General features: G+C 40.6%; 1 protein-coding gene across 1 annotated transcript in view; it reads right to left on the bottom strand.

Annotated features, from left to right (window-relative positions):
* Positions 1-336: 336 nt before the first annotated feature.
* Positions 337-13236, bottom strand: part of LOC117357101 (cytochrome P450 2K1-like) — a 71837-nt gene continuing 58937 nt past the window's right edge. Inside the window, exons 8-9 of the mRNA XM_033937355.1 lie at positions 11390-11531; positions 337-869 (exon numbers count right to left, since the gene is read on the bottom strand). Coding sequence (XP_033793246.1) covers positions 688-869; positions 11390-11531 — 324 coding nt within the window. The 3' untranslated portion in view covers positions 337-687. The remainder of the gene's footprint in view (positions 870-11389; positions 11532-13236) is intronic.

The raw sequence follows: 13236 nt of genomic DNA on the forward strand, positions 1-13236 counted from the left end.
TGCAGCTGTACTCACTCGAGGAACGCAGAGAGAGGGGTGACATGATCGAGACATTCAAGTATCTCACAGGCTGCATCGAGGTGGAAAAAGATATCTTCTTTTTCAAGGGTCCCGCGGCAACAAGGGAGCATCCGTGGAAAATCAGGGGCGGGAAACTGCATGGGGACATCAGGAAATTCTTTTTCACTGAAAGGGTGGTTGATCATTGGAATAGTCTTCCACTTCAGGTTATTGAGGCCAGCAGCGTGCCTGATTTTAAGGCCAAATGGGATAGACACGTGGGATCTATTCACAGAGAAATGTAGGGGAGGGTCATTGGGGTGGGCAGACTAGATGGGCCGTGGCCCTTATCTGCCGTCTATTTCTATGTTTCTATGAATCTAAATCTTTTTGGGCTCGGGGCCATTATCGCACTGCAGCCGCTAGCACGGCTTTGTAAAACAGGCCCTAAGTTTTAGTTTAGTTTAGTTTAGCTCTAGGTTTAGTAACCTTATTAGAAAACAATTAGCATAGTGGACAGTATAGAAAGTGTACTACTTACAAGGGGACCATCTTGTGAATTTTCTACAAACAAGTCCTATGAACAAAAAGAAACATAACCCAAAACACAGGCAGATATCATTTTAATGCACAAGGGCCTCCTTTTGTGAAAAAAATTCAGTTTAATATGTTGGTTTCTATGTTTGTTCAAGTACGTGACAAAGCACAGATTTGGTGAGGCATTGGAGGGGTTGTAATCCCAAATGTAGGCGTAAGGTCCACATCGGTTACACCAGGAGGAGGTCGGATGGTGAACTTCTGCAGAAGGCTGGAAAAAAAAAGGAACAGCTCCATTTTGGCAAGATTCTCACCCACACAGATTCTGCGACCTGGAACGAAATTCAAGATATGAGTTCAGATATTAAAACAAACAAAACCAAAACTGTGTTTTTATGATGTACATCTTAGTGAAATTAAAATACATAAGAATGAGTGAAATCGAAATCATTATTACAGAAGGCACAAAACTTTTCTTTCCATTATGGTCTGAATTTACTAAGAGACCCTTTTACTAAAGCTTAGCATGCACTTCTTATCATTAACATGTGCTAAGAGCCACATGGCCCATAAGTATAAAATAAGACACTCAACATTTAGCATTCACTAAGCTTTAGTAAAAGGGATCCTAAGGTTTTATTCACATTCTATCTGTGTCAATAGGCTTCACTAATTTTTAAGCTGGGGCCATTTTGCATCCAAAAGGAGAGCTGACAAATATTTTCTATAACACCAAACAATGCTTCTCGTCTTCCATTCCCACCAGAACACCTGACCTGACCATTTTCGTGGGCGAGCTCTGCACCTAACCCTCACGAATATGGAAATATTTCAAATATCTTTTAGGGCTGACTGTCCCTCCCCAGCCTCCCGGACCTCCCCACACCTTACCTGGTGGTCTAGTGGTAAAGCAGGGCAGGAACAATCTTCATATGCTCCTGCCCCATGCAGAGCCATCAAAAAAAATGGCTGCCGTGAGTTCCCGTTGTCTCACAAGACTACAGCGGGAACTCACGACAGCCTTTTTTTTTTTTCTTTACGGCTTTGCATGGGGCAGGAGCATAGGAAGATCACTCCTGCCCTACATTACCACTGGGCCACCAGGTACGGTGTAGAGAGGTCTGGGAGACAGGGGTGGGTCAGGGTTTAGAAACTTGCAAATAACCAAAGTTGCAAGTCCTAAACCTCTGAATTTGGAGGGAGCAGTGTAAACCTTGCCCATTGCTATTTATTTACTGTGGAATTTCCAGCAGGAAAAATTTACGAATCTTATTAAATTATTGAATACATTAATACATGCCATGAAATAATTCTGATAGATTATGCACTTGCATTCTCCAAATGTCATTGGAATCCTTTTAGTAAACTACTTTTTAAGTGCTTATATACACTTGCTGTACATTAAAAAGTAATACCGTGGGACATATGCTGGCATTCCACAGTAAAATGGCCAATTTGTGTGCACACACCATGCGCTTAAAAAATATTTTTGAAGAGGGGTATTGTCTAAGAGAATCTGTGATGAAAGTGTAAGATCATTTTTCCATGGGAAAAACATTACGGAAGATTTGGTTGTGTTCAGTGCCAACATATTATCCTTTAGTCATTATCTTATTTGTTTTAGTTTATTGTTTATGGTTGTTATCTCATTGAGATCTGCTGTATTTAAGGGGTACAGGAGCTGAATATCATCTGCATATGCATAAGAGGAGAATCCTATAGATCAGGGGTAGGGAACTCCAGTCCTCAAGAGCCGCATTCCAGTCGGGTTTTCAGGATTTCCCCAATGAATATGCATGAGATCTACCCCTGCTATAGATTGACTGAGAGTTAAGAGAGGTGATAGAAAGATATTAAATAAAAGTGGGGAAATAATTGAACCTTGAGGAATCCTGTATGAACTGGTGAAAGTGTTTGATGATGATCTATTAAAAATAACATTAGCTGATCGATCTTGAAAGTATGATTTGAACCAGTTTAGTACTTGGTCAGAGATTCCAACTGAGGATAATCTTTTAATGAGTAAATGATGGTCTATGGTGTCAAATGCCACGGATAAGTCAAGTGAAACCAAAAGAACAGATTTGTGATGATCTAAGTGATATTGAATATTGGTTGTAAGTCCTATCATAGAGTGTTCGGTTGAATGGTTTGATCTAAAACCTGTCTGATTGAGATGTAGTGTGTGAGTTTTTTCTATAAAGTTGGTATAAAGTTGGTTAAAAACAACTTTTTCTATTAATTTTGCAAGAAAAAGAAGATTAGCTATGGGTTGGTAGTTTGATTCGGTTGCTATTGAATCTTTTGCATTTTTTAAATTGGTCGAATGGTTGCCTCTTTCCATTCTTTCAGCAAGGTTCCTGTTGTTAAACTACTTTCTATCATTTTCTGAATAAAAGGACCAAAATAAGAAAAATGACGTTTTAGAAAAAATGGAGAAATTGAGTTGATGTCTGAGCCCTTAGTATTGATGCTTTGAAGAAGTATTTTGAGATTTTCTAAATTTGGTATATTAAAATTAGCACATTTAGAGACTTAGTACGAGGGATTGTACCAGAATTCTAAAAGCTGACATGTCAAAATATGCTCTAATGGACCGAAGCTTCCATAGAGTGAAAAAACTCTTTCTGATTAAGGAGTCAACCTGGTCTTTCATGGTTAGGCTCTGATCCAATGTTACACCCAATATCTTCATAGTAGATTGAATAGGGTAACTAAGTTTATTGATGCAAGGGGCTCCTTTTATCAAGCTGCGGTAGGCGGTTAACGCGCGGAATACCGCGCATTCAACCGCCTGCCACGCTAGTCCCTAATGCCTCCATTGACGAGGCGTTAGTTTTTTGGTGTGCCGCGGGGGTTAGCGCATGATGAAATGTCCGACGCGCTAACCCCCGTAGCCCACCGTGATAAAAGGAGCCCAAAGTGATGTTTTGGTGTCAAGTGGGTATGGGGAAGCTATGAAAAATTTTGATTTTTCTGAGTTGAGTCTCAGTCTAAATTCAGTCATCCACTGCTCCATTAGATTTATTACTTCTGTTGCCTTGGGAGTAGCTTCCGAAAAAGAGTTAGCGAATGGGATGATGATCGTGAAGTCATCTGCGTAACTGAATAATTTTATCCACAGCTTGGTCAATTGCGCTCCTAATGAGGACATGTAAACATTGAAAAGCAGTGGGGAAAGTGGTGACCTTTGTAGTACGCTGGATGGATTGCTCCAGGTATCAGAGAGATCGTGATTGAAACATATTTGATAGGTACGTGACATAAGGAAACCCCCAAAAGCAGTCTAAAACCTCTTCCCTGATACCAATTGCATCTAAGAATTGTAGTAGATTCCCATGGTCCACCAAGTCAAAGGCAGAACTCATATCAAATTACATGATCAGAGCATTAAGGCCCTTACTGAACAAGAGACGCAGATTATCTAAGATAGCCGCAATTACTGTCTCAGTGCTGAACAAAGGCCTAAAACCAGATTGAGTCTCATGTAGGAGAGAGAATTGATCAAGATATTTCATCAATTGGGTATGTACCAATCCTTCCATGATTTTTACAATAAATGGGATGGATGCTACTGGTCTATAGTTAGTTACTAGTGCTAATGATTAACTATTTGTTGAATGAAAAATTTTGTCTTTCTATTTGTTTAAATATACTATTAAGTAATTTCATGACATGACCCCTAGTCTTTATTTATTTATTTTTTTATAAGAAGTAAACACCAATTTGACTTTATCCCTTCCCTTCTATTGAGGATTTTGTACGAGGAGCTGCTGAAAAGTTCTCAGCTCAGCCAACAAAGTTGGGGCAGTCTCCATTAAGAGCTATACACATGTAGTCCTGTGACTTTCCACTTTTTTTGTTCTGTATTTTTTCCGACCGAACAAAAAAAATTGGAAAATCACTGGACTAAGTGTATAGCCTTCAATGGAGACAGGCCCAGCTTTGTTGGTTGGGCAGAGAACTTTTCAGCAGCCCCTCGTAGACCTCTATCACATCATATCTCCAAACTGAGGACCCCTAATCTCATGAGCCTTTCCTCAGACAAAACTTGAAATCTTTTTATTCAAGGATGCTTATGATACTTAATTCAGGATCTGATCTACTTTCCCTGAAATAATTTTCACCTCGGGGTATCAATTCCAAGCACCTCTCTAGAGGCGAACTAACCCCTAATGTGTTTTCCACTCCTTTCCTTCATTTATATTTATTTTATCTCAATGTATTTTTTTACCTCCTCTTGTTCTTTCCCCTCCTGTGTTGTCAGTTTTAAGTCATGTAAACCCCCCACCCCACCCCTCACTAAATTTTGTGATTTTTTTTTCTTCTTTTTCCTTTCCCTGTTTTTTTTTTTTAAACATAATGTGGAGGGGGGTTATTTATGTCTTTTTATGTTTGATGAAAGTTATTGATTAGGGGGGGAGGGATATGGGATCTGAATTAGATTTTAATAGCATATTAAGGGGTCTTTTTATCAAGCTGTGGTAGGGGTTTAACACGCGTAATACCGCGTGTTAAACCACCTGTCCAAAGCGCTAACCCCGCTAGCGCGGCTTGATAAAAGGACCCCTAAGTGATGTATTTAAGTATAAATTGATGTTATATGTTGTTGCACTTATTGTAAGTTTTAAAAATAAAGAATATTAGAACATAAGAACATAAGAATTGCCTACGCCGGATCAGACCCTAGGTCCATCTATTCCGGCGACCCGCACACGCGGAGGCCAAGCCAGGTGCTCCCAGTTGGAGACCCTGGTTACCCGTATCCATCAATATGTTTTGCAAGGAGGTATACATCCAACTTATACTTGAAACCCAGAATGGTAGTCTCCGTCACCACCTCATCCGGGAGAGCATTCCAAGCGTCCACCACCCGCTGTGTGAAACAGAACTTCCTGACATTTGTCCTGAGCCTGCTGCCCCTCAGCTTTAGTCCGTGACCTCTTGTCCGTTTCACATTTGACAATGTGAACAACGATGATTCTTGCTCTATTTTGTCGAATCCTTTCAGTATTTTAAAAGTCTCAATCATATCCCCTCGCAGTCTCCTCTTCTCAAGGGTGAACAGTCCCAGTCTTCCTAATCGTTCTTTGTAGCTCAAATTTTCCATACCTTTTACTAGTTTCGTGGCTCGCCTCTGCACCCTTTCCAGCAGGGCTATATCCTTTTTTAGGTAAGGAGACCAGTGTTGGACACAGTACTCCAAGTGTGGTCTGACCATTGCTCTGTAAAGTGGCATTATAACGTCCGCCGATCTACTTGTGATCCCCTTCTTTATTATGCCCAACATTCTGTTTGCTTTCTTCACCGCTGCCGCGCATTGAGTCGACGGCTTCTGGTTTCTGTCTATCAGTACCCCCAGGTCTCTTTCTTGTTCAGTTTTGGCCAATGTTACACCTAACATTTTGTATTCATGTTCCTTATTTTTCTTGCCCAGGTGCATCGCCTTGCATTTGTCTGTTAAACTTCATCTGCCACTTATCCGCCCATTTCTCCAGTTGGTCTAGATCCTTCTGGAGATCTTCAATATCTTTTTGTGACCCAACTGCCCGACATATTATATTAAAAAGCCCATTTGCTTTTAAAACTATTTTATTAATTGTAAACCGTCCAGATATATTTTGATGGATTGTATATCAAGAAATTAATAAACTTGGAAACTCATATGAAATGTTCCCCTTTATTAAAAATCTTTATTGATTTTCCAAACAACAGCAGTGCAAAACACAAGTATATATACATATAATCTTATTTTTGGCCCTTTCAACATGCACATCCAGGGTGGGCGGGTGGAGGGGGGAAATTGTACTATTAATTTAAATTGTGAAAGGTTATTGAAAGATTCTATGTGTTTGTGTTTTCTTGTTTAATTATTGGGGGGGTGGGAGTGTTAAAATGATTGCTCATGTTTGTCTGAAATGTTCCCCTTTATTGTTTTGGTTGCCTTTTCCTTTGCCTTGTCTAATTCAGTTATATCTTTTTTTTTTTTTTGAGCTGTGGCAATTGAAGCTGCACATTAATAGGTACAGTCTTACCATGGAACAGTACAGAGGCATTATGTTGGATTTTTTTTGTTGTTTCTTTCATTACTAATAATTCATAGTATTATTTGATTTTCTTACTGCTGACACGTATTGAGCAGAAGATTTCAATGCATTGTCTTTGATGAGAGTTAAATCCTTGTTCTGAGTGGGGACTCCTACCCCCCTTTTATAAAACCGCAAAAGCGGATTTTAGCACCGGCAAGCATGCTCTATGCTGTGCGCTGCTATGACACTCACAGGAACTCTATGAGCATCTGAGCAGTGCACAGCATTCATAGAAACATAGAAACATAGAGTATGACAGCAGAAAAGGGCCGGCGGCCCAACAAGTCTGCCCACTCAAGAACCCTCCCTCCCTTGAGAATCCATCTTTTAAGCATAACTCTGTAGCAATCCCATCTGTTTGTCCCATCGTCTCTTGAAGTCGAGCACGCTACTGGCCTCGACCACCTGGCGTAGAAGACATTCCATCGATCAATCACCCTTTCAGTGAAGAAGTATTTCCTGGTGTTACCATGAAATCTTCCCTCCTTAAGTTTTAGCGAATGCCCTCTTGTTGCCGTGGGACCCTTAAGAAAAAAGATTTCTTCCTCCACTTCAGTGCGGCCCGTGATGTATTTGAATGTTTCTATCATGTCCCCCCTATCTCTGCACTCCTTGAGAGAATATAAGCACAGTCTGCTCAGATATTCTTCATAAGGGAGATCTTTAAGTCCTGAGACCATCCTAGTGGCCATTCTTTGGATCAACTCCATTCTCTTGACATCCTTTTGATAATGTGAAAGTCTAAATACGCTATGAATTCCTTCAACTAAACTCCAAGAAATGTGGCCATTGCATTTTCTTACTCAAATCTTTCTTGTGTGCTAAGGCTACTTATAACACAGCTGGAAAATGGTTGATTTTCTATTTTCTGAATTAATAGTCATGCGCTAAAGTTGCAATTGTATTTAAATGTATTGTATTGTGAATGCTAGGTTTTTCTTTTGTTTTGATAAGTCCATCTAATATATAATGAACTTTTGGATACCAGACTTACACCTGCTGAATCCTGGTGTAAATCCTGTGCCTAAATTAGGTGTGATTAGGCAGTATTCTGTAATTCTGTGCACAGCTTTTCTGAATTCCCAGAATGCCCCCTGACCACAACCCGTTTTGGAATATGTGCCATGGGAGTCATACGTCGTGAAGCACACGCAAATTGTAATAAGTTTCAATTTACATCAATAATTGGTTATTAGTACCCAATTATTGAAGGTTCTGAGTTCATTATCCAATTTATTTGCACCCAAAGTTGGCATATATAGAATCCGTGGATAGTATGCACATGTGCACACTATCTGGAAAGAAGGTTAGGCAAGGGGTTATTCAATTTTAAGCCAGCAGGGGTGTCTCCAGGAGAGAAGACTTTAAAACGTACAAGACAGTTAGTCCTTCACGACTCATATTCCGTGAGAGCTGCTATACTCACGTTACCCCTCTCTTAGTCATTTCATTGGCTTCCCATCCATTCCAGACTACAATTCAAACTCTTCTTACTGACCTACAAATGCACTCACTCAGCTGCCCCTCACTATCTCTCTTTACTTATCTCCTCCTATGCCCCCCCTCCCTGCGAGCTCCATTCAGCTGGTAAGTCCCTCCTGTCTATGCCCTTCCCTTCCTCCATCAACTCCAGAGTTCTACCTTGCTATGCCATATGCTTGGAACAACTGCCTGAATTCCTTTGGTGGGCTCTGTCTCTTGGCAGTGTTCAAGGCCCAGTTAAAAGCCCATCTCTTTGAGACTGCTTTTAACTCCTAATTCCTCTCGGGTTCTGCATCCCCAACCCCATATGTCATAGAAACATAGAAAAATGACGGCAGAAAAGGGCCAAAGCCCATCAAGTCTGCCCACTCTAGTGACCCTTCACCTTGAATTTGTTCACCACCCCCTGCCTTTACATCATTAGAGATCCCACATGAATATCCCATTTATTTTTAAAATCTGCCACGCTGTTGGCCTCAATCACCTGCAGTGGGAGTTCATTCCAATGATCGACCACCCTCTCGGTGAAGAAATACTTTCTGAAGTCACCATGAAATTTTCCTCTCCTAATTTTCAGCGGATGCCCTCTGGTGGACGAAGGTCCTATAAGACGGAAGATATCCTCTTTCACCTCGATACGGCCCGTGATATATTTAAATGTCTCAATCATGTCCCCTCTCTCTCTTCGTTCCTCAAGTGAGTACAGCTGCAATTTATTCAGCCTTACTTCATACGAGAGATCCTTGAGCCCCGAGACCATCCTGGTGGCCATCCGCTGAACTGACTCAATTCTCAGCACATCTTTCCGGTAATGTGGTCTCCAGAATTGAACATAATATTCCAAATGAGGTCTCACCATGGATCTGTACAGTGACATTATGACTTCTGGCATCCTGCTGATGAAACCTCTACGGATGCAACCCATCATTTGCCTTGCCTTGGAGGAAGCCTTTTCCACTTGATTGGCAGTTTTCATGTCATCACTAATGATTATTCCTAAATCACGTTCTTCCATGGTCCTAGCTAAGGTCTCACCATTTAACGTGTAAGTCCTGCATAGATTTCTTTTACCAGGTGCATCACTTTACATTTTTTAGCATTGAAGTTGAGCTGCCAAGTCGATGACCATTGTTCCAATAGTAGTAGGTCCTGTGTCATATTGTCAGGCATAGTGCTTTTACCTACTATGTTGCACAGTTTGGCGGCATCGGCGAACAATGATATTTTTCCTCTGAGCCCTTGGGTCATATCACTTATGAATATGTTGAAAAGGATTGGACCCAAGACCGAGCCCTGTGGCACTCCACTGGTCACATCTGATGTTTTGGATGGGGTACCATTTACCATCACCCTCTGAAGTCTACCGCTCAGCCAATCCTTAACCCATGCAGCTAATGTTTCCCCTAATCCCAGCGATTTTAGCTTGTTCAATAACCGGCGGTGTGGGATGCTATCAAAAGCTTTGCTGAAGTCCAAATACACTACGTCCAGGGACTCCACGGGCATCAAATTGTCTTGTTACCCAGTCAAAGAAGCTAATCAGATTTGATTGGCAGGACCTGCCCTTGGTAAATCCATGTTGATGGGGATCACGTAGATCTTCTTCATCCAGGATTGTATCAAGTTTCTGTTTGATCAGTGTTTCCATGAGTTTGCATACTATGGATGTGAGACTCACTGGTCTGTAATTCTCCGTCTCTGTCCTGCAGCCCTTTTTGTGAAGTGGAATAACGTTAGCTGTTTTCCATGTCATGTCTGTCTGTCCAAGTTAGATTGTAAGCTCTTCTGAGCAGAGACCATCTATTAAATGTCAAAATGCACAGTGCTGCTTATGCCTTTCAGCGCTATATAAGTGATAAATAGTAGTAGTAGTAATAGTAGGTTCTTAGTATTTCATTTGGGGGGAGGAAGTGATGTCATCTTTGAAAATGGCAGCCTGTGCGCTGAGTTCCTAAGACACCCACCTGCAATTAGTATTTTCTCCATGATTTTCATAGCACTCCTCCAATCCCAACCAGTAAGCTGAATTCTGAGTTGGGTAGCTACTTGTTATGTCTATCCACAAATGGCTGGCTGATAGTAAACTAGCACTGAAAGCTGGGACTGACTCAAAGGGGAACCAAGCAGCCAAGATGGCATCTACCCCTATGGGAGTGGGGAGCTCCATGGCAACATCAGATGCTGAGCTTGCCCTTTTCCACAGTGAAATGTTGCAGTAGTTCCAAGGGCTTAATTGGACCTCACATTGGTGCGGTCTGAGTTTCAGGAGACTTATAAGACCTCCAGCAAGATGTCGGGGGAATCGGGCATCAAGTTGATGCAGCATAAGTCCAGCTGGAGTTGCATGGAGAAATCTGGAGTATTTTCAGAAGCGCAGGGTTCAAAAGACAGGCAGAGCTCTGGAGTCTTGATGCGTGGATGAGGCAATGGTGCAATGGTGGGGGGGTCTTTTTGGGATGTGGTGGGGTGGGGTGGAAGCAAGCAGCACCAGTGGCCGGGAGGGGGGGAACAAATCAAGCGAGTTTCTCTTACTTTCTTTGGGGAAACTCGCTTTGATAAATGAGCACTTTGGTTTACGAGCATGCTTCTGGAACGAATTGTACTCGCAAACCAAGGTTCCACTATAATAGTCATCTCTGAAACCTGGTGGAAGGAAGATAACCAATAGGATACTCTCATACCAGGGTGTGCTTGTACAGCAGGAAGAGCTGTTTTTATGAAGATAAATTTTAAAAATTTGAATCAAGGCACTCGGAAATTTATATTTTTAAGTTACACAAAGATGTTGCTTCACAAATTACAAGTGTAGATTACATATTTAGACCTGCCATTTTGCAAACCTAAATATATGCATGCTGCTAATTAACAGAGGCCACAACCTTTATTCATTTTCTTTTTGGAAAGAAAAATAAATAAGGAATTAAAGGAAGAGCTCTCCTAATCCCTCCTGTAAATGTCTGGCCCAAACAAGCACTTCTTTATAAACATATGTGCAAAGGAGCAGCGGCAAATCCCAATGTTGAAATATCAGGACAAAATTGCAAATTCCTTTCTGAAATGGCGAATACCCATGAAGATGTTGGTTCTATCCAAGCCCTTCCCAAATCACAGACCCTGGCAATATACACGTAGTGCAGATTTACATTCGTAAATGCCAACTTTCTAAAACTGGGTTTTACATATGAATGGGATTTAGACATCATTGGTTTTTACACATGAAAATTGCAAGTAGATCTTCTAAACTAAAGATCATAATATATCAGCAAGAAAATGCAAATTACCAGCTGAGAAAGGCATGAATGCATCATTTATTACAAACTTTCCATCCATATTCAGAAAATGCCGAGGATCGAACTCTTCTGGATTCTCAAAATATGTCTTGTCTCTCAGCACAGATGCCAATAATGGAATGACAAAGGTTCCCTAAATTACATAAAAAAGGATAATTAAATATAGCTCACACTAAAGAGAAAGAATTATTAGGGTGTGCAAGACAAGTACCAGAGATTTAGGGCACCAAAATCCTTGGTCCCAGAGCTTACCACCAGTGCTTCATTGGATCCAAAATTTTCTCTCTTCTCTCTAGGTCCAACAAATCTCCCTTTCTCTCTTCAGCCCCTAGTCATCATTGCTCCTTCTCCTCTCTCCCTCCCTCCTCCTTCCTCTGTGGCCCTCTAAACATTACCTTGCTTGCCAGTAGCAACAGCATACACAGCAGGCTGCTTTCAGCCAGTCCTGGGTATTCTTTCTGCTGCTTCCCATCTGCAATTTCCTGTCAGTGGAATGCGGCAGAGGGAAGACCCAGAGCAGTCCGAAAGCAGTTTGCTGTGCATGCTATTGCTACTGGCAAGCAAGGTCATGTTTATAGGAGGAGGGAAGGAGAGAAGAGAGGGAGCAATACCAGACTAGGACCTTACCACCATCCAAGTTGTCTCAGGGCGCCATAGTGTTTTCTATTTCATTAACAGTAAGCACTATGGTTCAGGTGTGTGCTTATGCATAAATTTTGTACACTAATAAGTAACAGTACACATTATAGATAGCACAAGGAAGAACAAATTCCAGACCCCCCTCCCCTCCCCCTGGTTTTGGGTTAAAAACAACAGGGCAAATATGGCTTTAAACAATCCCAACTGATAATTATTTGTTAAGAGTGGCAAATGTCTCTAAAATCTTTAGATTATGCTGGTACAGGGTACCAAATCCATTACAACAGAGTTACCCAGATTATAGCCTGAATCTGGCCTGATATTTTACTGGGTTTTTTCCCCCCCTTTTCTATGTGTGAGTGGTAGTTTTCAGACTCAACCAACACTAGCTGTTATGACAGCCAGTTAGGTGGCTTTAAGTGAAGCTGCACTAGTGGCAATCTGGTAAGCTTTGGTGGTGTATTCATTCCAACTTTTAATAATAATAATAATAATAATATATAAATAAGTTTATATACCGCAATACTGTTAAATTCTTTTACTCCCAATCCATTCACCCCCAGCTGTAAAAGTAAGAAACATCATGGGCACTGTCTTTCCTACCAAGCAGCTTATTATGACAAAGATTTTCGTCCACTAATGATTAGATCCACATCTTATGAACATTATAGAAAACTTTTGAAGACTTTTCTCTTTTCCAAATTCTTGATCAACTAAACTTCTGTATATCACATCATTTTTGTATTTTTCCATACCATAATCTTTTGTTAACCACATTGAATTAATGGTTATGTGGTCTAGAAATGTGTCATTATGTTATGTTATGTAAGCGCACGTGGTGGTCAGTTCTGCAGGTCTTGCACTTAAGCAGACTCGACTGTAATACATTTTTATTGCAGTTTCCCTCTTTTAGAGGTATACATTTTAAACGTCAATTTAATTCTTCTTTTTTTTTTTAAGTTCAGTATGTTTTATTGAAAGTTTTGCATAACAAAAGTATAAAACAATACAAATATGTTACTTGGAATGATTTACCTATACAAATAAGGATATAATTTAGTTATTAGAAATCTTGTAGAATGTTGAAAACCTTTTTATATGATACTAGTCTTTAAGCCCGTTACATTAACGGGTGCTAGAATAGATGTATGTGTCTTTCTTTCTTTCTTTCTCTCTCTCTTCTTGGCCTCTTTCTGTCT

This window comes from Geotrypetes seraphini, chromosome 3 (genome assembly GCF_902459505.1).
Source record: "Geotrypetes seraphini chromosome 3, aGeoSer1.1, whole genome shotgun sequence".
NCBI classification, from domain to species: Eukaryota; Metazoa; Chordata; class Amphibia; order Gymnophiona; family Dermophiidae; genus Geotrypetes; species Geotrypetes seraphini.